The 23,659-nt window shown below is 41.8% G+C and overlaps 4 protein-coding genes across 5 annotated transcripts in view; 2 read left to right on the top strand and 2 right to left on the bottom strand.

Annotated features, from left to right (window-relative positions):
- NDUFV1 (NADH:ubiquinone oxidoreductase core subunit V1) overlaps window positions 1–23,659 on the top strand; it is a 587,185-nt gene that overhangs the window by 535,461 nt on the left and 28,065 nt on the right. The gene's annotated exons all lie outside the window — the stretch shown is intronic.
- On the bottom strand, window positions 417–3,844 carry CCDC86 (coiled-coil domain containing 86). Its single transcript, XM_053450590.1, has 4 exons — window positions 3,352–3,844; window positions 1,769–1,898; window positions 996–1,070; window positions 417–856 (listed from the first exon to the last, which is right to left on the bottom strand). Exons 1-4 carry the CDS (start codon window positions 3,795–3,797, stop codon window positions 704–706), a joined length of 804 nt encoding a protein of 267 aa, XP_053306565.1. The 5' UTR covers window positions 3,798–3,844; the 3' UTR covers window positions 417–703.
- LOC128468785 (uncharacterized) overlaps window positions 7,613–23,659 on the bottom strand; it is a 131,536-nt gene continuing 115,489 nt past the window's right edge. Inside the window, exons 2-8 of the mRNA XM_053450594.1 lie at window positions 19,151–19,195; window positions 14,975–15,128; window positions 12,091–12,210; window positions 11,116–11,172; window positions 10,772–10,981; window positions 9,050–9,169; window positions 7,613–7,800 (exon numbers count right to left, since the gene is read on the bottom strand). Coding sequence (XP_053306569.1) covers window positions 7,795–7,800; window positions 9,050–9,169; window positions 10,772–10,981; window positions 11,116–11,172; window positions 12,091–12,210; window positions 14,975–15,127 — 666 coding nt within the window. The 5' untranslated portion in view covers window position 15,128; window positions 19,151–19,195 and the 3' untranslated portion in view covers window positions 7,613–7,794. The remainder of the gene's footprint in view (window positions 7,801–9,049; window positions 9,170–10,771; window positions 10,982–11,115; window positions 11,173–12,090; window positions 12,211–14,974; window positions 15,129–19,150; window positions 19,196–23,659) is intronic.
- ADAT3 (adenosine deaminase tRNA specific 3) lies at window positions 19,601–21,809 on the top strand. Of its 2 annotated transcripts, none has more exons than XM_053450580.1 (2): window positions 19,601–19,686; window positions 20,345–21,809. In XM_053450580.1, exon 2 carries the CDS (start codon window positions 20,351–20,353, stop codon window positions 21,581–21,583), a length of 1,233 nt encoding a protein of 410 aa, XP_053306555.1. In that variant the 5' UTR covers window positions 19,601–19,686; window positions 20,345–20,350; the 3' UTR covers window positions 21,584–21,809. The 2 variants fall into 2 exon arrangements, with proteins under 2 accessions (XP_053306555.1, XP_053306554.1); XM_053450579.1 differs by having other exon boundaries at window positions 20,338–21,809.

Here is a 23,659-nt window from a genome sequence, read left to right as displayed (position 1 = left end):
AAAATACACATTAGTGGAATAGTGAAACAGTGCTGGCAGGGGAGGTTGTCTCAGCGCATTGCATAGACATCCACGGCTACCGAGAAGTAGGATCCAGTTCCCCTGCAGCGCTGCGGGGGATCTGTATCCTAACCCTGCTGCCTGCCCAGCACCCGGAACAGCATGTCCCGCGCGTAGGGTGATACGAATTGCACATTCCTGTGCTAAACCCCGAATATAGGCCACACCCCCACTTTAAAGACTTAAAGCGGGGGGGGGGAGCACGGCCTATATTGGGGCAAATACGGTATGTTCCTTCATAGACTTTCTTTAGAGTGTCCACATAGACATTCATGATAAAGAGGCTGGGTTTTTGCTTAGTAGATTGGACTAAAGTTACAAAGTTAGGATATACATCCAAATAGGAACACACAATATTTTTGTAAAATTGTAAACTTATTTATCTGATACTAGCTTCTTTTCTGTACAACAAGAAGAAAAACCATGTTAGCCTTCACTTAAGCTACATACATGTCATCTGCAGGGGTGTTCTTTTCACTGTATAGAAATTACAAATAAGATTTTATCTCCATGTTAGGAGGCTTTGGTATCATAAAGGTTTCAAAAACGGTCAAGTACAAAATACAGCCATTTACTCTTTTGCGGATATTACTAATAGTAGTCCCCGACAAACAAACCATCAGAGGTCAAAGAAAAGATATAATCAGCTGGAAACTGTGTCCTTTTGTTTAGGTTTCTTGGCAGGGGGCTCATTCGCTGTTTTTTTCCCAACCTGCAAACGCTTTAATGTGTCTCTCTTCTCAACTTGACGGAGCTGCTTCTTTCGAGCACGTTTCAATTTAGCTGGATTCCGAATCTGAGGAGAACAGACGGGTCAACGGCATCACATACAAACCTTAGTAAACTTCTGTACCTATTAGCTAAATAATTATTCTCCAATACAAGTTGAAAAAAGTTAAGCTGTTCCAACAATACAAGAAAACAATAAAAATTACCACTTGTACGACTTCTCCCTTCCTCTCATTTTCAAGTCGGCGTTTCAGATTCTCCTCTCTGCGTTTTTTTCTTTCCTACAAGGGTACAGATTTAAAGGAGAGATGTATTTAACAAATTCATCTGCTTCTTATCTCTTGAAGCTACATTAAAAAGAGGCGTTAATCACTTTAATAGAAGGTTATATTTCTTACACGACTTTTCATTTTATTTAAATGTCTACAAAAATACGGACTAATAGACTTCTGTGTCGAACCAGAATCTGAATTATCAAAGATCCTGTAGTCTTCATAACTTTTTATTTTTCAAATACTAAATCATTATGGATTTATATATGCTGTTTTTGTTTGCTTACTTTAAATTTGCTATTTTAAATATAACATTTTAAAAAGATCTAAAGGATGCAAGCTTGTTTGAGCAGGGCCCTCCTCACCTGTGGTCTCTGTTAGTCAAATTGTTATGTTATATACTACTTGTTATGTCCTGTCTACCCATTGTACAGCGCTACGGAATTTGATGGTGCTATATAAGACAATAAATAATCATTCCAGGTGGATTGAACCCTTCAAGATGGGTTAAGCAAGAAATCCAATCAAGCCTCTACAGGTGGTCCACTAGCCTTCTACACAAGCATGAAAATAAATCATAGAGACCCTCATATACAACTAATATTCTCTGCTACAGGGCAGCCCTAATTATAAATAAAATTAAATATGGCTTCTCTTGACACCAAGATGTTTGTGAGACAAAGCAAGGTTAGTCAAAGAATACGGACTTCTTTCTCATGTTGCTTTTCATCTTTCAACTGCTGGGAATAGTTTTTGAGCATTTTCTTTTCCCGTCGTTCTTTCATCTTCGCCTCCCAGGAAGTACGAAGTGGGCGATCTTTTACCATAAGAGAGAACCTACAATACACAAACAAGAAACACAGATTGACTAATGTAAACGGCATTTGTCATTTCATATTTTGCTATACATTGTTCAAATTGAGAAGTTATTTGCTGTGCATTTTGTTCCTTTAAAATCACCAATTTTCATGGATAGTCTACTGCCCCTAACAGCATCAAAAAGTAATGCATATTAAGGTACTTCAAGGAGTACTTTAGTAAGCATTCTTGTGGCATAAAAATGGCCTATCCCTACAGAGGTGCAACTTCCCCCATCCATGCTCCAAGGATTGACCCCATTGCAGAAGTCAATGGGGGCACTTCCCATACATGCACACTGAGGGGTAGTGTTAAACCGCACACGCTCAGCTTTCACCGGGCCAGCGCTGGAGCCGATGATCAGAAAGTATGTCATGTCTCAGGTCATGTGTTCAGCTAAATGCATCTCCTGCATGGACAATACCTGGATGGAAAGGGGCAAACGCAGAATCCCCACGTGCACTGGGACGCCACATTAACTTAAAGTAGACTATCATAAGCATTAGAAACGCTGTTCCACCTAAAGCGCCTCATTAAATAACACTAGATAGGCTGGATGATGTAGAGAGAAGTAACATATGCAGGAATGTACAACGCCGCGGAATATGATTGCGCTATTTAAAAAAATAAATTATAAGTGTAATCTCCATGATGAGTTGATGGGGCTCACAGGATAATATGTCTGTCTGCTTGCATCAGTTGATCTACTAACATGCAGAGATCAGATGTTGTGCCACACCAAGTGCCCCTGTCACATCCACCATCCTCCAAAATAAAATTATAAACCAGACAGATACTATAAACATACATACATACATTTTTCTAAATAATAAATAAAAAGTAAAGACAGCCACAGCCAGACTCATCCACAAAAAGTGGCTGCATCGAGAGGTGGTAGCATTGTGAAAATACATATAAAATTATATATATTTTTTAACGGCATTTAAAATGTGCCTATCCTACCATATATTGCGTAATGCCACCTATATGTGCTGAGCACACAAAATACATGTATGTACAGCTACAAATAGTTTCCTTACCAAGGAAGGTTAAAATGAAATGAAAATGAGTTTCCATTATATGTATCATTTGGTTTGACATATATGGGGATTGTATTTAAAATATAAAATCTTGGAAAAAGACCTTATATTTGGTGGTAGGCCAAAAATAAAAATGGAGAATAGTAGTTGAACAAGTATGTGGTAAAAATGCAGAAACAACTCCAGAGTTTAGGAAAGAGTTTACCCTTTATACAGAAAGGGTTAAACAAACAAGCACCTACAGTGGCAAACAAGTAAAAATAAAGGGAGGCTGCGCACCGTATACGTTTGACGAAAGAGCTCATGATGTAAACGTCACTTCTGCACCTCTGTCACCTAAGTGACGTCTTTCTTTTACAGTACAGTTGACTAAATCATATCTCATAACATACCTCTTCTTATTGGAATCCTTCCATACTCTCCCAGACTTCGGCTTCCCCTTGGGTATTACTTGGGAAGACGGTTTCTCCGGCGTCGTTTGACGTCCCCTTAACTCCCGGTTTTCAACCACTTCCAATTTCTCTTGCGCACTTTGCTCCAACACCTGTCCATCCGTTGTGGCTTGTGACGCCGGCTCATCCGTTTGTTCCGATTCAGTTCTACGGTCTTGTCCAGATAAACCGCCATCCTTCCTCTTTGCTTTACCGTTCTGAACTAATGTTACCTTGTTGATTTCTTCTGTCTCTTTTTCTAACCCCGTCGTCACCGCTTCCTGCTCCCCCATCTCCCGTTGATGTGCTGAATTTAACGTCCCCTTCTCTTTAACCACAACTTTTTGCTGAAGAGCACTCCTTGTCTTACTTCGAGTGGATCGGGTCCCTGTAGATCCCTCTTCCATGTCCCCTGCTTTATTTACCCGACCTCGTATTTTATCAGACTCTGCAACGCTGCGATCGTGATTTAAATGTACTTCCCACGTGCTCTGCACAGTCTAAGCTTGCTAAGAGAGGTCGCGATATGATGACGAAACAGCTACCGTAGCTTGAGAGGCAGATAGGAGTATGTTGCCAAGTAGACAACAAATGCTTAACCCCTTAAGGACCAGGCGGGTTTTTATTTTTGTACACTTCATGACCAAGGCTGTTTAACCCCTTAATGACAAGACTGTTTCTTATTCGTAGTACATTTTTCAGTGTTGCTGTTTAGCTGTGATTTTCTTCTTTCTCATTTCGTACTCCCACACATATTATATATTGGTTTTTTTTCAGGTCAAACAGGGCTTTCTTTAGATACCATTATTTTTATCATATCATCTAGTTTACAATAAAAAAAATGATAAAATATGGTGATTTTTTGTTAAAAAAAAACCTTTTACTCATCTGCAAAAACTAATGAAAAAAACCTGCTAAATAAATTCTACTATATGTCCTGAGTGTAGAAATACCCAACGTTTTTATGTTCTTTTGATTTTTTCTGCACGTTATGGGGCAATAAGTACCAGTAGCGTTTTGCTATTTCAAAATAATTTTTTCCCCAAATCTGATCATTCTGCCCCATGTCCTATTTCAGGGTGTCTTTGAAGCCGGCCAATGCAATTTACCCCATCAAACCATATATTTTAAAAAACTAGACAACCCAAGGTAGTTCAAATGCTGGTAGTTCAAATTTTAACTATTTCCATGCACTAGTTCTACCATCAGCCTTTGTCAAACTTTCTGGTAGTAAATTTTTTTTGGATCTGTGATTGTGTGTGAGCATGGATGTATAATTTTGTGTATGTTAGCATGGGTGTGTAATTGTGTGTGACCATGGATCTGCAAATGTATGTGTGAGCATGGGTGTGTAATTGTGTGTGAGCATGGATTTGCGTTTTTGTGTGTGTGAGCATGGATGTGTAATTGTGTTTATGAGCATGGATTTGCAATTGTGTATGTGTAAGCATGTTAATTGCATGTGTAATTGTGTGTGTGAGCACGGATTTGTAATTGTGTGTATGTGGGCATGGATGTGTAATTATGTGTGTGTGTAAGCATTGATGTGTAAGTGTGTGAGCATGGATGTGTAATTTTGTGTATGTGAGCATGGATGTATAATTGTGTGTGTGCATGGATGTATAAGTGGGCTCAGATGAAGTGTGTGTTAGAATAAATGTATACGTGTGTTAATGAGTATTAGTATGTGTGTGTAGTTTGTGTTAAGTGTGTTTACATATGTGTGTCTGAGTGGGGGCAAGGGGAAAAGAAGGCACAAACTAGTTGTTTGGGGGCAATGATGGCACATACCAGCTGTCTGAGGCAAAGATGACACAGATACCCTGTTTGGGGGCACTGACAAGCTGGGGGGAGTTGGCACTTAAAGGCTGTTTGGGGGTTAGGATGGCACTGATAAATTGCTTTTGGCAAAGGCACTCAAGCTGTTTGGGGCAAATGTGACATTTGTGCACCAGAGTCCTGTGGTTTCTAACATTTTTTTTTTTACACAGAGGAAGACATTGAACTCCCCAAGGTTAAAAACAGACAAGTCTATGGGACCCGATTGAATACACCCAAAGTTATTAAAAGGGTTATTAAAAGTGTATCTTGGCAAAACTGTTTACAGTTTTATTTAACCTGTCACTGTAGACAGGAGTAGTTCCTGAGGATTGGCAGTGGACACTTGTAGTGCCATTTCACAAGAAATGGAGCAGCAAAGACTCATCCAACTAAAGACCAATAAGTCTTACTTCAGTACAGTAATGGAAACCAATTTTACCAAGTAAAATATTGTTAAATCTGGATGTGAATGATTGCAACACTAAAATAGCATGGGTTCACTGCAGGGAGATGTTGTGAAACGAATCTAACGTATTTACCGTATTTGCTCGATTATAAGACGAGGTTTTTTCCAGAGCAAATGCTCTGAAAAATACCCCTCGTCTTATAATCAGGGTCGTCTTATAATCAGACCTCAAATAGGTCTGATTATGAGACTGAGATCCAGATCCCCCGCAGCGATGCAGAGGACCTGGATCCTCCTGTGTTAACCCCCCCCAACTTACTGGTGCTTCTGAGTCCCCGGTGCTTAGTCCGGGCTGCGTGTAGAGCTCTACGCGATACAATCGCGTAGAGCTCTACACGCTTCCCGGACTAAGCACTGGGGACCCAGATGCAGGGGACCTGGATCCTCCTGTGTTAACCCCCGACTTACCGGTGCATCTGAGTCCCCGGTGCTTAGTCCGGGCTGCGTGTAGAGCTCTACGCGATATAATCGCGTAGAGCTCTACACGATACAATCGCGTAGAGCTCTACACGCTGCCCGGACTAAGCACTGGGGACTCAGAAGCACCGGTAAGCTGGAGTGGGGGGGGCATAACACAGGAGGATGCAGGGGACCTGCATCCTCCTGTGTTATGCCCCCTCCAACTTACCGGTGCTTCTGAGTCCCCGGTGCTTAGTCCGGGCAGCGTGTAGAGCTCTACGCGATTCGCGTGGAGCTCTATGCGATTCGCGTGGAGCTCTACATGCTGCCTGGACTAAGCACCTGGGGCTCAGATGCAGGGGACCTGGACCCTCCTGTGTTATGCGCCCCCCCAACTCAGAAGCACTGGTAAGTTTGGAGGAGGGAGGGGGAGTGTTAAATGGGGGGTGTAAGGCATTTCTGGAGGCAGAGTGCTCTGTGAAATCCCTTTTAACCCCTTTAATGCCACTCTGCCTCCTGAAATGCCTTAAACCTCCCTATATGCCACTCTTCCCCATAATATGCCTTTTAACCCTCTAAGTGCCAGATAGGGTTAAAAGGCATATCATGGGGCACAGTGGCATATAGGGTTAAAAGCCATATCATGGGGCACTGTGGCATTTAGAGGGTTAAAAGGCATATCATGGGGCACAGTGGCATATAGGGGGTATAAGGCACTCCTGGGGCAGATGTGCATAACTGGGGGGCAGGTTGGAAAATAGAAGGAAATAAAACCAAAATATTTTTCTCAAGCATACCTTTTATTAAAAAAAGTGTTTATATGAATTAACATTTACTGGTAAAACTTTTTTCCTATAGGGTCGTCTTATATTCAGGCTTTTTCTTTTTTTCCTAAATTAATATTAAGATTTGGGGGGTCGTCTTATAATCAGGGTCGTCTTATAATCGAGCAAATACGGTATTTAACTGAGGAACTACAATAATAGACCAGAGAGGAACAGTATTATGTACAGTTTTGGAGACACCATCAAGAATATTGATATTTTGGAGAGTGTTCAGAGGAAAATGATTTGCAGGATGGGAATTATCAGGAAAGACTAAAGGAACTCAATATTTACATCTTGGAGGGAAAAAAAGAATGGGGACAGGGTTTCCTCCAGGCATCTATGATGCCTAGGGATGCTGTGAACTTGCATGCTTAAAACGTTGTTGAATCCTCGTGAGAATCTATTTACCCTTCCTTAAAATAAAGGGTCAATGCCAAAGAGCACAAATGTTGGACACAAAACACAACATAGAAAAGATGTGGAAACACAGAGTCTCATTCAGGTCAACAGTCGTAGATATACAATGGGGCCAAGACTACCTGGTATCTCTAAAAAGAAAGTGCATGTATAAGCAGTTTTGAATATATTTATTGGAAACCATGCATTTAGCAAACAGGAAATTTAAGCAACCGTTAAAAATTACTTATCTATTGCATTGTGTATTAATGAAATCAACTATAAAAACATCAACAGTTTTATAATGTTAATTTACTATAAAAAGTATACATGCTGTTAATATTAATGTATGATTTAGTAACTAGTATTGACATTAAATGTATAACGTTCACAGGTATTTTATGCTACTGGGGTATTATTTGAAGAATATTCATTGTTTTGTATATGGAATAAAGCACATAATGTCTTCTACTGTAGATCATGATGATGGAAAATTCAGTTCTAGGTAAAGAAAAGAAAAAACAATTGGCACATAGATATAATGATTATATACCCATTCTGCAGATTTGAAAATGTCATCCTCACTTATTCTCATATCCCCCCAAAATGTCTGATGTCCCAGTCGCGTAAACCTGTGAAGGTGTGTGGCTAGAGTCACAGAAGGCCTTGGTTGGTACCGTAAAATGTCCAGCTGGACCTGGGAGGGGGGATACCGGAACCAACCACCATACCCAGTCGCCTCTCATTGCTCAGCTGCAAAGTATTACATATTTAATAATGACAGATCAATCCATAGTGAGAAGCTCCACATTTTGTTTGTTGGGTGTCTCTGTGCACAAGCTAGCTCATTAGGATCAGATTCCCTATTGTATGTATTTTCTGGTGCTTATCCAATACATTTATTTATTTTCTACTAACACTGGATCCCCAAATAAAAAAATATAGATTAAAAAAAAATTAACCTGAATCAGACCGTGCTGTCAGACTGCTTTATTATAAATACTGGCACATATCAGACTTTCACACTGTGGTCATCACAGAAACCATATGACCGTGACTCCAACCAATCATATCCAGAAGGACTGTGTTGGTTGCAACGCAGTCCTCTTAATTGTGACCTGGTGGGTACAAGTGTTTGGAAGAGACACAATAAAGAGAGCTTGTGGAGGGCTTTACCTGCCTCCAGTGTTCCCTCTAAGCTGTGCGCTTGTGCGCGCGCACATAGCTTTTTTAGAGAGCGCACATGTCCAAAAATTGTGCGCACAACAGTTTTTCCCAAAAAAAGAAAGAAAAATTTTTTTTTTGAAACTTTATGTGGCGCGGATATTGTGCGCACAAAATTTTTGCTCTGTGAAACTTTTTGCACAAGAGAAATTTTCTGCGCACACCAACTAAGAAAAATTAGATCGAACATTGCCTGCCTACCCTCCTTTCTCAAGATGCCATGAGTGCCAGCATATGCACAGACGTACACTAGCCTCAATGTGTCCCTGTATTACAACAAGTTAACAAAGCCCCTTCAGTAGATCTTGTAGACCATGAAACTTATCAGGGTATAGCTACTTTCTCAGGTTATATATATATATATATATATATATAGTGTTAAATAAAGCTGAGGGACAGGTATCTGAGGTCTGCTTTGGCTTGTGCTATGGTATGCTGACTCCTCTGCTGCTAATACAAAACATGTGCACATTACATTTATGCAGACACATTATCTATGCATACACAGATCCATGTCACACAGTACCAGCAAAGAGTATCCAACATCTTTCAGAACTTTCCATCCTGAGAAGACAACGCACAGAGAAATGATCCATCCAAGGAGAGAGAAGAGGAGTATCATGGAATTCACGGTCACTCGCAGAGTCTGGTGAGTAATATGGACAGAATGAGAACACACAAAGTTATACCTTTTTACATCCTAAAGGATTATAAACATAACAGTTTAACCCTTCATGACTAGGATTATTTATATATTGTACCCCGAAACACCAGACCTTTTTTGCAGATGTTGCTGTGTTAGGCCATAATTTGCCCTATTTTCTAATTTTCTCTAATCACATATATTATATATATAGTTGTTTTCAGGACACATTCATATAATAGTGTACATACACCTAAACCAGCTAAAGAAAATTACCCTACAATATACTCATTTAATTTGGAAACTACATTATATGCATAGAATTTTCATCTACTTTGGATATAACAAGGCAAATACTACAAGGTGTCTAAACTGTAAAGCTTTTAAATTTGGTATGCTGACAGTATAACTTCAACAGCGGCCAAAGAAACCACCTACAAAAGTATACGTTTCTGAAAGGTAGTCAAACCAGGGTAATTCAGGAGAAAACTGCACCTAGACTAGTGTCATACATAGGCCCCAGTCAAATGGCTGACAAGGTAATTTCCCCCTCTACCACCAGCCATAGGCCAGGGCAAATTTGAGGGTGGGTTAAAAACAAAATCGGCATCAAGTGAAAGGACCCTGGTAAATATAGTGCTCTTACCAAGCTGTGCACAGTGAGTGAAAAAATGTGCCCCACACACCACTCAGATGTCGGGTGCCCCAGCTGATCCATGCCAGGGGACTCTATAACGCCTCAGCTTCACTGACCCAAGTCCCAGCCTTAAGGCCAGAGGACCAAGCTTTCCCTCTCTCACAGGTACTCACTTATTACTTGATGCAGGGGAAGGCTGTTCTGGGGGGGGGGGGGGCAATTAGGCTCCAGTAAAGTTAAGGCTAAGATGATGGTGTGTTTTGTGTGACAGAGTGAGTGTCAGTGTGTATTAGTCTGAGTGTGCAAATGTTAGCATGAGTGTTTATGTTTGAGTGTGTATGGGTGGGAATGTGTGTCAGTGTTTGTGATAGTATGAGTGTGTATGTTAGCATACGTGTTAGTGTGAGTACATATGTGTGTATGCGAGAGTGTGTGTTGGTGTGTATGTATGTGTTAGTGTGAGAGTGAGTGCGTAAATGTGTATGTTAGTCCATATGTTACTGAGTTGAAGGGGCAAAGTGGGCTAAATAAAAACAATTTATAGGGCAAACTAAGGCTTATTTTAATCGATGTTACAGAGTTGTTCTTTTTTATTTGCGTTTTACTTTAAAAAGTAATAAACCCATGGTGATTAATGGATGCATCACTGATAGATATGGAATAGGGGGGTGGTAGTGTCTTATAGAACTACTTCAACCCAGAGGTTGAAATCACACTCTAGGTGACCCCAGACACAAAGTACACTGGTACCATCCACACGTTGTAGGAGGGACATAGACCTACACCAAGTGGTCTATGTGATGAAATGGTTAGAAACTAGTGCTTGATCAAATGGGTGAAGTACACTAAAAATGTGCATTCTAGGTGCATGCCTAGTCCACATATGGGAAATACTGCTCTACTAGAAACATTTAAACTACCGCTTTCTGTTCCAATGTTAAATGTGTGTTAAAAAATACCACACTTACAGTAACATCGTTGTGTTCAACGTAGTCATAGTAATGATGTGATACAGTGGTAACTTCTTCATTGTCCATGGAGACACAATTGTTTAAATCGTGCCTGTCTGTTCTCGCCCAGCATGTCTGTGTTTCAGCATACAACTGAACCATGTACACAATCATCGCCACTCCACCAACTGCTACGTTTGTTACATGAGATACTAAACAGGCTTTTATCTGTAACAATCAGGAAGTTTGAAATTGAACATTTTATAAAAGCACAGAAAAATACAACTATTCAGAAACCTTCAATTTATGTTGTAAACTACACTTAAATAGGCTTAACTAACAATAAGTGTAATTTACATTACCATGTTGATGTTCTCCTTGGTCTCTGAAGCCACAGTAATGCATCCTGCCACAAAGACCTTGGAAATGAGGAGAGAGTGCTTACAACCTATCGGTTGCATGGATATGTATATGTATATGTATATGTATATGTATATATATATATATATATATATATATATATATATATATATATATACGTTACTTTTAAGGGTTACACTCAGATTTTTTTTCTTTAGCATATAGGTCAGTACCAACACAGCCTTTAATATAAAAATGACTTAAATATTTACTTTTTTCTCAATGGTAATAAAAAAAATAGTACTAGATTAGCATGAAAATGAGATAGGTGGTAAAGAACTCACAGTCACTTACACTGAAATGGGGGGGGAAACTCTAAGACATAATTTCTTATATAACAGCCTTATCTAAACGTTCTTTATCCACTAAATCAGGAGAGTTTATAAAACAATAATGATTTCAACAGAAGGAAGCGGAAGATCCAAGGAGTAAGAGGGTTCAGAAAAAAAACTTCGATGAATACCTAGGAGGTGGTTACACGGTGAGAGCTCATGTCTATTTTCACAGATAACTCTTGAAGGTCATCTTGCAAGGTCTAACAGTGTGCACTAGATGCTCATTATAAAGCAAAGTTGTTTGCACTTGAATCTTTTCTCATTGCATTCCATCTTGCCCATTCTCTGGCTTGCGCCTGGATTATCATTACTATCTCCTATCCTACGATCTTGGCTGCCTGTAAATTCTGATTATTAACATTTGTTTTGTGGACTGTTGGTTCCTGTGTTCCTACACCTCCAGCCTGAAGCTCCAAACCCAGTCCTGACTTTGGGGGTCTTATAGGTGGTATTTTTTTAAGCGGATTTTGATTGTATCTGCCTTACCCAGAGGAAGCTGAAACCTAGCCATGGTTGCTGCAACACTCATGCAAAGGCAAGAGCAATAAAAGTCACAGTATTATTTGTGAGCAGGTAGCTTACCACCAGCCCTCCCCATATATACACTCCACTGCGCACTGTCAAGGATTGGTACTCGTCCTCTGCTAATGCCATGATCACTCCAAAGCTTATCTGCAACACACCAATCAGTATCAGCAACACCTGTAACAGCAGAGAGATTAGGATATAAGCATGTTATTTGAAACATAACATAAAATAATAATCTAACCCACATTGAAGTTATTTCCAGTTATACCCTAAAACCATCCTTACTGATTCCAAAATACCAGTGGCTGGTATTGTCACTATATACCGTATTTGCTCTATTATAAGACGAGGTTTTTTCCAGAGCAAATGCTCTGAAAAATAACCCTCGTCTTATAATCAGGGTTGTCTTATAATCAGACCTCAAATAGGTCTGATTATGAGACTAAGATCCAGATCCCCCGCAGCGATGCAGGGGACCTGGATCCTCCTGTGTTAACCCCCCCCCCCAACTTACCGGTGCTTCTGAGTCCCCGGTGCTTAGTCCGGGCAGCATGTAGAGCTCCACGCGAATCGCGTAGAGCTCTACACGCTGCCCGGACTAAGCACCGGGGGCTGAGATGCAGGGGACCTGGACCCTCCTGTGTTATGCGCCCCCCCCCCCAACTCAGAAGCACCGGTAAGTTTGGAGGAGGGAGAGGGAGTATTAAATGGGGGGTGTAAGGCATTTCTGGAGGCAGAGTGCTCTGTGAAATGCCTTTTTAACCCCTTTAATGCCACTCTGCCTCCTGAAATGCCTTAAACCTCCCTATATGCCACTCTTCCCCATAATATGCCTTTTAACCCTCTAAGTGCCAGAGTGGCATATAGGGTTAAAAGGCATATCATGGGGCACAGTGGCATATAGGGTTAAAAGGCATATCATGGGGCACAGTGGCATTTAGAGGGTTAAAAGGCATATCATGGGGCACAGTGGCATATAGGGGGTATAAGGCACTTCTGGGGCAGATGTGCATAACTGGGGGGCAGGTTGGAAAATAGAAGGAAATAAAACCAAAATATTTTTCTCAAGCATAGCTTTTATTAAAAAAATTGTTTAAATGAATTAACATTTACTGGTAAAACTTTTTTCCTATAGGGTCGTCTTATATTCAGGCTTTTTCTTTTTTTTTCCTAAATTAATATTAAGATTTGGGGGTCGTCTTATAATCAGGGTCGTACGGTATATTTGTAGAATGACTGCATATCCCCTCTAACAATTGAATCTTCTTGTTTTCTCCAGCCTAGGGTGACCACATGTCCCGGATTAGCAGCAATGGGACTTTATGTCCCGGGTCTTGGGCAGCCTCAATCTGGGACAATGATGGCACAGCAGGGTGTTTGAGCCTTGGGGCACAGACAGGGTGTTTATGGGACAAAGGCTGGGCTGTTTGGGGACAACGTTGACTCATGCTGGGCTGTTTGGGGACAAAAATAGCAAGTCCTATGTGTGTTATCTGGGTGCTGGTCAGGTTCTATGTGGGCAGTGTGGACGCCAGGGCTGGCTTTGGGGTGTGCAACCTGTGAACTATGCCTGTAATTTAGGGAGTTTTATCTATACCTTTAATGCTGGGTTTTTATGTGCATTCCGATTGATCCCTACCTGCAAAGCTGGGTGTGTGTGTTATTCTGTTGATCTATATCTGCTATGCTATGTTTCCAACGCGGCCCAACGAAATGCATGCGTAGGGTCCAATTTTTTCAATATAAAATGTATTGGGAGCAGGGTCTGATATTTATATATATATCAGCAACAGGGTCTAATATTAGTATATATGGGATAATATTAAAGAATGAACACTAACTGCCAGTTCAGCTGATGTTTTGAAATCATATTTCAATCACAGTCTTTACTTCAAAGAGATAAGTACATATTATGTAGTTAAAAATGCATTTATAACGCATATACAGTATCTCACAAAAGTGAGTACACCCCTCACATTTTTGTAAATATTTTATTGACACTCTGCTACAATGTAAAGTAGTGAGTATACAGCCTGTATAACAGTGTAAATTTACTGTCCCCTCAAAATAACTCAACACACAGCCATTAATGTCTAAACCTTGGCAACAAAAGTGATTACACCCCTAAGTGGAAATGTCCAAATTGGGCCCAAAGTGTCAACATTTTGTGTGGCCACCATTACTTTCCAGCACTGCCTTAACCCTCTTGGGCATGGAATTCACCAGAGCTTCACAGGTTGCCACTGGAGTCCTCTTCCACTCCTCCATGATGACATCATGGATCTGGTGGATGTTAGAGACCTTGCGCCTCCCCACCTTCCATTTGAGGATGCCTCACAGATGCTCAATAGGGTTTAGGTCTGGAGACATTCTTGGCCAGTCCATCACCTTAACCCTCAGCTTCTTTAACAAGGCATTGATCGTCAAATAAGTTTATCTTGGTTTCATCGGACCACAGGACATGGTTCCAGTAATCCATATCATTAGTCTGCTTGTCTTCAGCAAACTGTTTGTGGGCTTTCTTGTGCATCATCTTTAGAAGAGGCTTCCTGCTGGGGCGAGAGCCATGCAGACCCATTTGATGCAGTGCCATGTAGACCTTCCAGTGACCAGTATGAGAGAGTGTGAGAGCGATAACACCAAAGTTAACACACCTGCTCCCCATTCAGACCTGAGACCTTGTAGCACTAACGAGTCACATGACATCGGGGAGGGGGAATGGCTAATTGGGCCCAATGTGGACATTTCCACTTATGTGTGTACTCACTTTTGTTGCCAAGGTTTAGACATTAATGGCTGTGTGTTGAGTTATTTTGAGGGGACAGCAAATTTACACTGTTATTTGCAGAGGTGTGCCATTCCTCTTATTAATTCTGTATTAGAGCATATTGTCTTTTTTTTAAGAGCTGCTGTGTAAAATACTAGTAATGTTACTCACACTTAAGGCTTTCATATGAAGTGTTTTGAATTTCATTGTGATTTCAGGAGTCCATGTATGGGAAGCATCTCTTCTGAGAGCTCCCGCGTCACTTGCTGGGAGAACCGTAGTAGTGACACATAGGTCCCCAAGTCGAGCTGTGCTGACAGACATCCTATTGAAGAATACAAAGAAATGTTTTTACTTCTGAAGAAGTTTGTAAGAAAGGAATTTTTTTTACGAAACCAATGAAACAAAGGAAAACTCATGAAAGACAAAATTAGCAAAATGAACGCCTTTTAATACTACTGGCTTAAGGGGTTGAGGTAGCAAAGGGTTTCTTTTAATGAGTTTTTACTTCTAGCGCTAGAGCAAAAAGATTTTTTTTTTTATTTTTCTGTTGGACCATTCAGGTTAAAAATTGCGCAAGTTGCCTGCTTTTTCATCTTATACATGCTTGATTCTCCTGCTGGTGCCAATGAAATTTGTGAAATGAAGTTTTGTCATGCTTATGCAAGTTTGCTGCTGCCAAGACAGTTTAGAGAATATATGCAAATGTGTTTTTGTTTAGGAACCTTAAAAATACATATCGCCCTCATCTACTCAAACTTGTGTCCCAACTTGGTATCTTTCTGGCTCCAAGGTATGGTTGCAGACTTTATGTAGGCTCAGTAGCAGGATTTCCTGCTCTCTGCAATTCTTACTCCACCTGCTGGCAGTGTTGGGTATTGGGGAATGCCGCAACTTACACCTACTGGTGCCACCAAGTGGGACAACAGAGAAGTGGATCTTCCTGGGACTGCCCTGGGGGATTAGACAAAGAAAGCTTTGAGTGGTCACGGGGATTACTGTATAGGACGATTTAGGAGGGGGCTGCCCAAGTGAGTAAAAGAGAGCTTGTAGTCCCTAACAAATATTTGGGTGAGCTACTCAAGCTCGGTCATGATTATATCCCCTTAGATGGTTATCTTGGCATCCGCTAGACGTGCAACAGGCTGACCCAGGCATTCTTCTGGCTGGGAATCACCGGAGAGGTGCGACAATATTGCAGAATTTGTGATACTTGCCAGAGTGGGAAAAAGGGGAGACCATCTCAAGGCCAAGTTGAGGTCACTGCCCATCATGAGCGAACCATTTTACAGTGCGAACCGTCAACATAGTGGGCCCCCTAAGGCAAAAAGTATATTTTGACCATGATGGATTACGCCACCAGGTACCCTGAAGCAGTGACCCTACCCAACATACACACCTATACAGTAACAGATACCGTGATCAGAGTCGTCTCCCCAGTGGGATTTTCTCGGAATCGGATCAGGGCACCCATTTTACTGCAGAGGTCACTCAGAAACTTAAGTTGTGCCATTAAGCACATTTTGAGCTCCCAGTATCATACCTAGACCAACGGTCTTCTTGCTGAAAAGTCGAGATGGAGCCTGGCCCTGCAACTTCACAATGCCAGACCGGTCAGCCAAACGGAAGAATAACACTGATGGATTGTCTCATCAAACCGAACTGGAAGCCTAAAGCAACGGTGTCCAGGCATCCTCAAGCTGACCTGTCTGGGTCTGGCTGTGTCTGCCGGACTATCAATCAAATGGGGAAGCCATGTTACGGGACTGTCCCTATCCCTATTTCCCATTCCCTGTGATTTCTCTCCACCTGCCGGCGGCATCAGGAATTACTGAACGCCAACACTTACGTCTTATCCGAGGAAAGGCAGGATTCCCCTGGACCTCTTGGGCAAATCGCATACCAGCCTATTACTAGGAGGACCCGTTTTTTTTGTACATCGGGACATTTCACGGCACAGGGCCGGGAAGAAAGTGCCAGGCCGGCGGCTGGAGTGTTTGCTTTTGGTTGGTGAGAGTGGAGGGTATTATATTTCAACAAGGTCTGTGTGTACAAATATGTGTCCTGTAAACCAATAAATAATCTTTGTTTTTGCTCTTCATCAAGTTTCAAGTGATGTTTGGGTGGGGAGCTATATATCACTGAGCACTCTGAGCAGACTTTGGCGGAGATATTCTGTTCGAGTGTTGGCGCTCAGCCACAACAACAATATTGCCCTCTTTCCTAGTCAACTGCAAACAACTTGGAATACATAAACTATCAAGAATATTGTGTCCTACTGTGATTTCTGAACTCTCCAAATTGAGGCCTCTAGGAATAGAGCCTTCTCTTTAAGCTGTCACAGGTAAAATAATGTAGAATAATATAACTCCATTTTGACGGGACCCGGACTGTGTACACCCGCCAAACGTTGCTTCCTTCCCGATACTTGGTGATTAACCCTCTCAGTGCTAGACAGAACTAGCGGTAGAGAGATGAAGCAGGACTTGGAATGGAGTTGTGCTGGCGCTGTAGCTGACCGAAATCTAGCTGATGCAGCGCATGTACGGTCCTGACTAGGACGGTAAGTGATTATAGCAGCCCACCCCAAGCATCAGACAGAAGTCATGTTGAGGTGAAAAAGAACACTTTATTGTGAAACTCTATCAGAAAAAGAGATCATCCCATCACCACAAACAATACCCTGCACAGCCCGGTGCCATCATCAGGCCAACAAGCACAGCAATGTCCATATAGCCCTAAATCGTTGTTTTCAGGGTGATCCCAAGGTGCTCCTCTGCCAACCGCCCTTCGTCTGATCCCCACCAAAAGTGGTATATTTGTGGAAAAGGGCGCTCTGGTGGGGCCAGGGGCATCCAAGATATTTAGGGTTAAAAAGGCCAGTGGACACTCCTGCGGATTCCAGACAAACAGTTCCAGACAATTACAGCTTAGACCTGGTCTCCTAGCTACAACCAAAAGTCCTCTGCAGCCCTGGTTCCATGACATCCATCATCCTGTCGACTTAATGCTAAACACTTATATACAGCAATGGGCTTGCAAAATGTTACCACCAGATACATTTTCTGTTGTGTTTTCCCAGGTCTATATAACATGGTTTGGCTCCACACAGGTTGAAGCGCTTGAGCGTGGACTACATTTAATAAAACATGAAAATCTATTATTCTTTTATGAAAGTTTGATGATACCAGGCAAGAGCAATCTACTGAAAAAAAAACGAGACAAAAGGAAATTGAAATAGTTACTGGATCATTTTCCACTTGGGCAGATGTTCCGAAATGATTCTTAATCTGCTTACTAATGAACTTTTATTTGGAACTGTTTCATAGTATCTGATGACACAGAATCATTTACAATAAAGGTTACAGGATGTGTCTTTGCTGCAAAATAATTTTGGGAAAAAAGCATAGAACGGATACAAAGGAATACAGGCAATAAGAGCAAATTATTGTGTCTAAAGAGCAAAATAAACACAAGGGCTACAAAATTGATACAGATGTTCTTCACTCGTGCATTTGTGTATTGCGCTGTATAAATGTGTATTTTAAAGAGACAGCCTCACTATAGAAGAATGTATATTAAAATACTCCGAGAGTACTTAAATACACATTGTTCAAATTAAATAAAGCACTTATACGAGATAAAAGTTGCTGCTCTGCAACTTCCCACCTGCTCCGTGGCTTGGGGTCGAAAAGAAGGCAGAAAAGTGCCCCCCACTAAAATCAATGGAAGCGCTTTTCGAGCATGCACTGGGGGGGTCTGAAGAGATCCATCAATCACAGAGTTCAAGGTATTTCATACTGTATATCTCACACGTGGAGAGGTGTCTGGCTGTACACATCTCCTGGGGGCAGGCAAAATTGACAGAACTGAAACTAAAGAAAATGTATGCATTTGCCCATTGATCTGGATTCCAAAGGCAGCACAGTTTATGGCAGCAGTGGGGCCGCTTATGGCCACCCCAAACCAAGTGAGTCTACCACGGGACTGGAGGCTGGGTGCCCCCTGCCAAGCTTGCCCAAAGCTGTATGTGCCACTTGGTCACTCCGGTACTAACGATGACATCAGTGGTGTCCACAAGATACAATGCAAGTTTCTATCGATAGCGCAGTAGGAAAAAAATATATTTTCATTTGTAAAAACAAGCAACCATACCCTCTCAATACTAAAAAAAAACACATTGCTTTTCCCAAAATCCTTAAAAATTTAAAAAATAAGGTATTGTTAAAGGGGTTAATCTGGTCTTCTAGAACACAATGTTGAAAAGAGATGTGACAGGATCTTGGACTAAACCTTTAAAACAAACGAAAAATAAAAACAGCATGAAATCATTTTAAGCAAACTTACTTGAAGCAGCTGTACTGTTCTTGTTCTCTAAAGCAGATCCTCACTGCCCGCTACTCATCATTTCCTGTAAACAAGTATTTCTATCTATCTCCCGTATATTGTCTGCCAAGTCCCTAAAAGGAAATTAAAAAAACAAGCACCCAAAAATTTTATTGGTTCCCATCAATTAGCGAAAAATCAAACATCTTAACAACCCTCCTTAACGTCTTACTTGTACAGTAGTTATCTTTATAATCTTTTACAAAGTAAATCGGCGATATGGAAATGTTTTTTTCTCATAACTAGTGCAGATCATTTTCGACTATTTTAGGGTTGCCACATCAAACATGGCTCCTGAGCAGCGACATCAAGTCACGTGACCACTCTCTCCATTCCAAGATGGCCGCCAGAGTGCGTCATTCTTTTGAAGCCCTACTCACACACTTCGCTTTCTGGCGTAGAGCTACGTACGGGCCGTAAAGCGCTGCCAATCATATAGTTTGGGTTATCCGTGAGCTCTGATGGTAACGTGAGCGAAAGGGGGGCTCGTACAGACGGTAATGAGTCATTTATTTTTGTTTTGTAAACAGTGTATAATAAAATAATGTATTTCAATGCATACATCTCATCAATAGTATCATGTAATATTTTGGGTGTATCACCCAATTTTCAGTGAGTTCACAACTTTTGGTGGTTATTAGGGTGTGAGAGAGAACGGTAATAAAAACAAAAAAAAAAGTAACAGTATAATATGGTTTGAATTTATGTGAAAAACTCACCAATGCTTGTCACCATTTCTATTCCCCAATAGTTTATTTTGCCACTTAAAATGTTGGGAGATGTCATTCAAGTAGCGAAATATATAATCTCTTTCATTATGTATGTTCATTCATTCGCAAATTACTATAGTGAATTACGGTTAGAATAGAACTATCCATCCCAGTACATTCTGTTGCTTGTACATACATTCAGATCAATCTATTGTGCTTCACTTGGAATCTTGATGCTTTCAAGAGCATTTAATATATCTATTAAAGCTGGCAGAAAATATTCAATTTTGTGCTAAAATTATGATCCGGATGGAGATATAATGGCTTTTCAAAATTTTCCCCATTATTTTCATATAAAATGATATATTGTTAGTGCATTGTAAATAAGGACTGTGTGCTGTAATCTCTTAATTTATTCTGTAAATTATCTAAATCCAGTTTACAGAGAATTATGGAGCCATCAACAGACACACATGACTCTTCTTCCTCATGGCATGCGATTCCTGTGCTCTCACTGGAAGAAGAACAGGAGCTTCAAGAAGCAGAATTGGGCCCGCCGCTAACAATGTTTTTTGCTGCTCCCATTTTGGATAAAAAAAAAATTTCCTGCATCGCTCAGCTCCTTGCTGTTAGTAAACCCCTTCCTGACACCTTACGGCACCTGAAGAGGGTGAGATCCTGTAGCTCTCAGCTTGATATCTTGCTTTGTCCAGCAAACGCTGATGAGCTAACGGACGTGGGAAAAGAGGATGGCAGTCCTTCCATAAATGGGACGATAAACCATTCTGAAGTTACCAAAGCAGGAAACGTGGTGTATAGCGCCAACGCTGTGAAACCACCATCACTCGCAGCCATTTTTAAAGAGGACTTCTTGAATGTTTTAGGCGATCCGTTCCTCGTGCAAATCCCCTCCAGAGCACCAAAAAGTCGAAAAGAGCAGCAGGTTTGGGCAGGTTACTGGCCTAGTACGTTTCATTCCAAGCAGAGGGGAGCAGATGCTGAAAATAGAGAAATGATGTCTGAGCAAGAGAAGGAAAGAGTTGGCCGTAACATGTGCAAAGCCCTGGAAGCTGCACGACAAAGTCAGGCAGCTGGAGGCCGGGGTGTAGGGGCTGTAGTGGTGGATCAGGCAAGTGGTGAAGTTTTGGCCGTAGCCGCTGACCAGACCGGAAAGAGGGGGGGGATACTGCTGCATGCTTGCATGGTGGCTATAGACCTGGTAGCTAGGAGGCAAGGTGGAGGAGCATACAGCCTGCTTGAAGAGTATGTAGGGGAAACGGAGGTTAAGGAAACAACTCCCAGTGAAATAAAGGACAAAACCGAAGAAGAGTCAAAGCAAACTTCAAGAATAAAAACAGGCACTGGAGCATGTTCTATGGCAGGAGAAAAACATAAGCGACCTTCAAGGGAAAATGAAATGGGGGAAGAGGGGCCATACTTGTGCACAGGGTATGAAATTTATGTCACACGGGAACCTTGCATAATGTGCTCCATGGCCCTTCTCCACTCCCGTATTTCTCGTGTTTACTATGGTTGCCAGACTCCTGGAGGAGCTTTGGGATCCCGTTACCGAATCCACTGCAACCCCGATTTGAATCATCGGTTTTCAGTCTACAGAGGAGTGATGGAGGACACGTGCCAAAAACTAGGGAATGGGTGTGACGTTTCATCCTTGCATTCCTAGTTATAAAGAAACCGTGACATTTTGAAAGAAAATAACTAAATGCAGAACTTTGTCATTGTGCAAAGTAAATCTTTTTACTTCATTTTAAGATTGAGAGGCCTTACTAGACATATAATTAAGTTGTAAGATGTACAGAAAATGATGTTATTTTACAGCAATGTTTATCCTTGTTTTATATATTTGTTTTAACTTGCTTTTAGTCTCATTAAATTCAACATTTTATAAAGGCTGAGTTTTATTTCTTTTTCCACTACTTTTCCAGTACTTCCGCCCAAACCCTACACTTTAAGCTATTTCTAAAGGCTCATCACCATACCTGGGAACTTCTGGGCTCCGGCTTACCAGAGCCTTCCCTTGCGGGACAGGGCCAGGACTGCACACTGACGTCCCCTGGAAAAATGGGCGGGGATCAGGGCGTGTCAAGGCCCTGCTTCCGTGACCCGGAAGATTCGGGCCTTGACCCGGAGAAGCAGTGCTCCCCCTGGAATCTCCGAGTCAAACCCTTCAGGGCTCCGGCTACCCGGAGCCTGCCCTTGCAGGACACAGCCAGGACTGCCCTTCTGATGTTGGGGGGCATTCCTGCTGACAAATGGGTGGGGTGTGGGGGGGCTTGTCATGATCACGTGACACGGAGGATCAGGGTTTTGACCCGGAGAGTTCCCAGGTATGCCGATCACTCCAGCTATCAGTCTTCTTAAACCTAATAACCCCTCCCTACACCCTAATTAGAAATTTGCTCCAAACTTCTAACCGTTTTCTGCCCCAGTGTAGCAGCCACCTCATCATTTAGATTCCTACTGAAGTGTCTGTAGCCGACTGCAAAGTCTCTCCATTCTCTAAAACCCCAAATCCCTCCTTATGCCACTTTAGCATTTACCTCTAAGCGCGAGACGCATCTCTAGTGCAGCATGAGGTACAGGTAATACTTCAGGAGGTCCTTGGCTTAAGATTGTCACCTAGTGGCCTGCAATAGTTCTTAAGACGCCTGTACCTGGCATTACATTTGTCAATAGTGCCAATGTGTAATGTAAGCACTGGATTATCATCAGACACAACATATACTGTATTTGCTTGATTATAAGATGACCCCCCAAAATCTGAATATTAATTTAGGAAAAAAAGAAAAAGCCTGAATATAAGACAACCCTATAGGAAAAAAAGTTTTACTAGTAAATATTCATGTAAACTATTTTTTCATATTTAATAAAAGCTATGATCGAGAAAAATATTTTTATTTTCTTTTATTTGCCAACCTGCCCCCAGGCTTGCCACTCTGCCTCCCTGATATGCCTTACACCCCCCCTATATGCCACTCTGTCTCCAGAAATGCCTTATACCCCCTTTATGCCACTCTGCCTCCAGAATGCCTTTTATCCCTATATGCCACTCTGGCATATAGGGGTTAAAAGGCATGTCATGGAACAGGGGGTTAAAGGGCATTTCTAGAGGCAGAGTGGCATACAGGGGGTTAAAAGGCATTTCACGGAGCACTCTGCCTCCAGAAAAGCCTTATGTCACCCATACAACCGAACTCCACCCCCCGACTGACCACTGCTTCTGACTCCCTGGTGTCTGGTGGAGGCAGCGGGTGTTCCGCCGGAACTTCTATGAGCACTGGAAGGTCATGTGACGTTGCTGCATCATTGAAGCTACAGATGTTCACCAACTGACAGAGAATTCCCCGCAGCGCTGCAGGGGATTCTCCTCTCTGGCAGCCGGGGGAAGGTATGCGCGATGCACATAGACAACCTCCGCTGCCGGCACTTTTGCCGTCGCTCGGTGATAGAAGCCCGAGTGGAAGTCCCGGCAGCAGCTGAAGTTACCAGACAGGAGGATCCAGGTCCCCTGCAGCGCTGCTAGGGATCTGGATCTTAGTCTCATAGTCACACCTCATTTGAGGTCTGATTAGAAGACGACCTTGATTATAGGACGAGGGGTATTTGTCAGAGCATTTGCTCTGAAAAACACCTCGTATTATAATTGACCAAATATGGTATTTCAGTCAGTCCCTCACTGTATAAAAAAATTAGCTTCCAGGTATAAAGGATATTAAGGAGTTAAATCTTACATTCTGTA

This window comes from Spea bombifrons, chromosome 11, assembly GCF_027358695.1.
Source record: "Spea bombifrons isolate aSpeBom1 chromosome 11, aSpeBom1.2.pri, whole genome shotgun sequence".
NCBI lineage: Eukaryota > Metazoa > Chordata > Amphibia > Anura > Pelobatidae > Spea > Spea bombifrons.
Note: the sequence above shows the minus strand (reverse complement) of the source record. Positions and strands in the feature narration are given on the sequence as shown.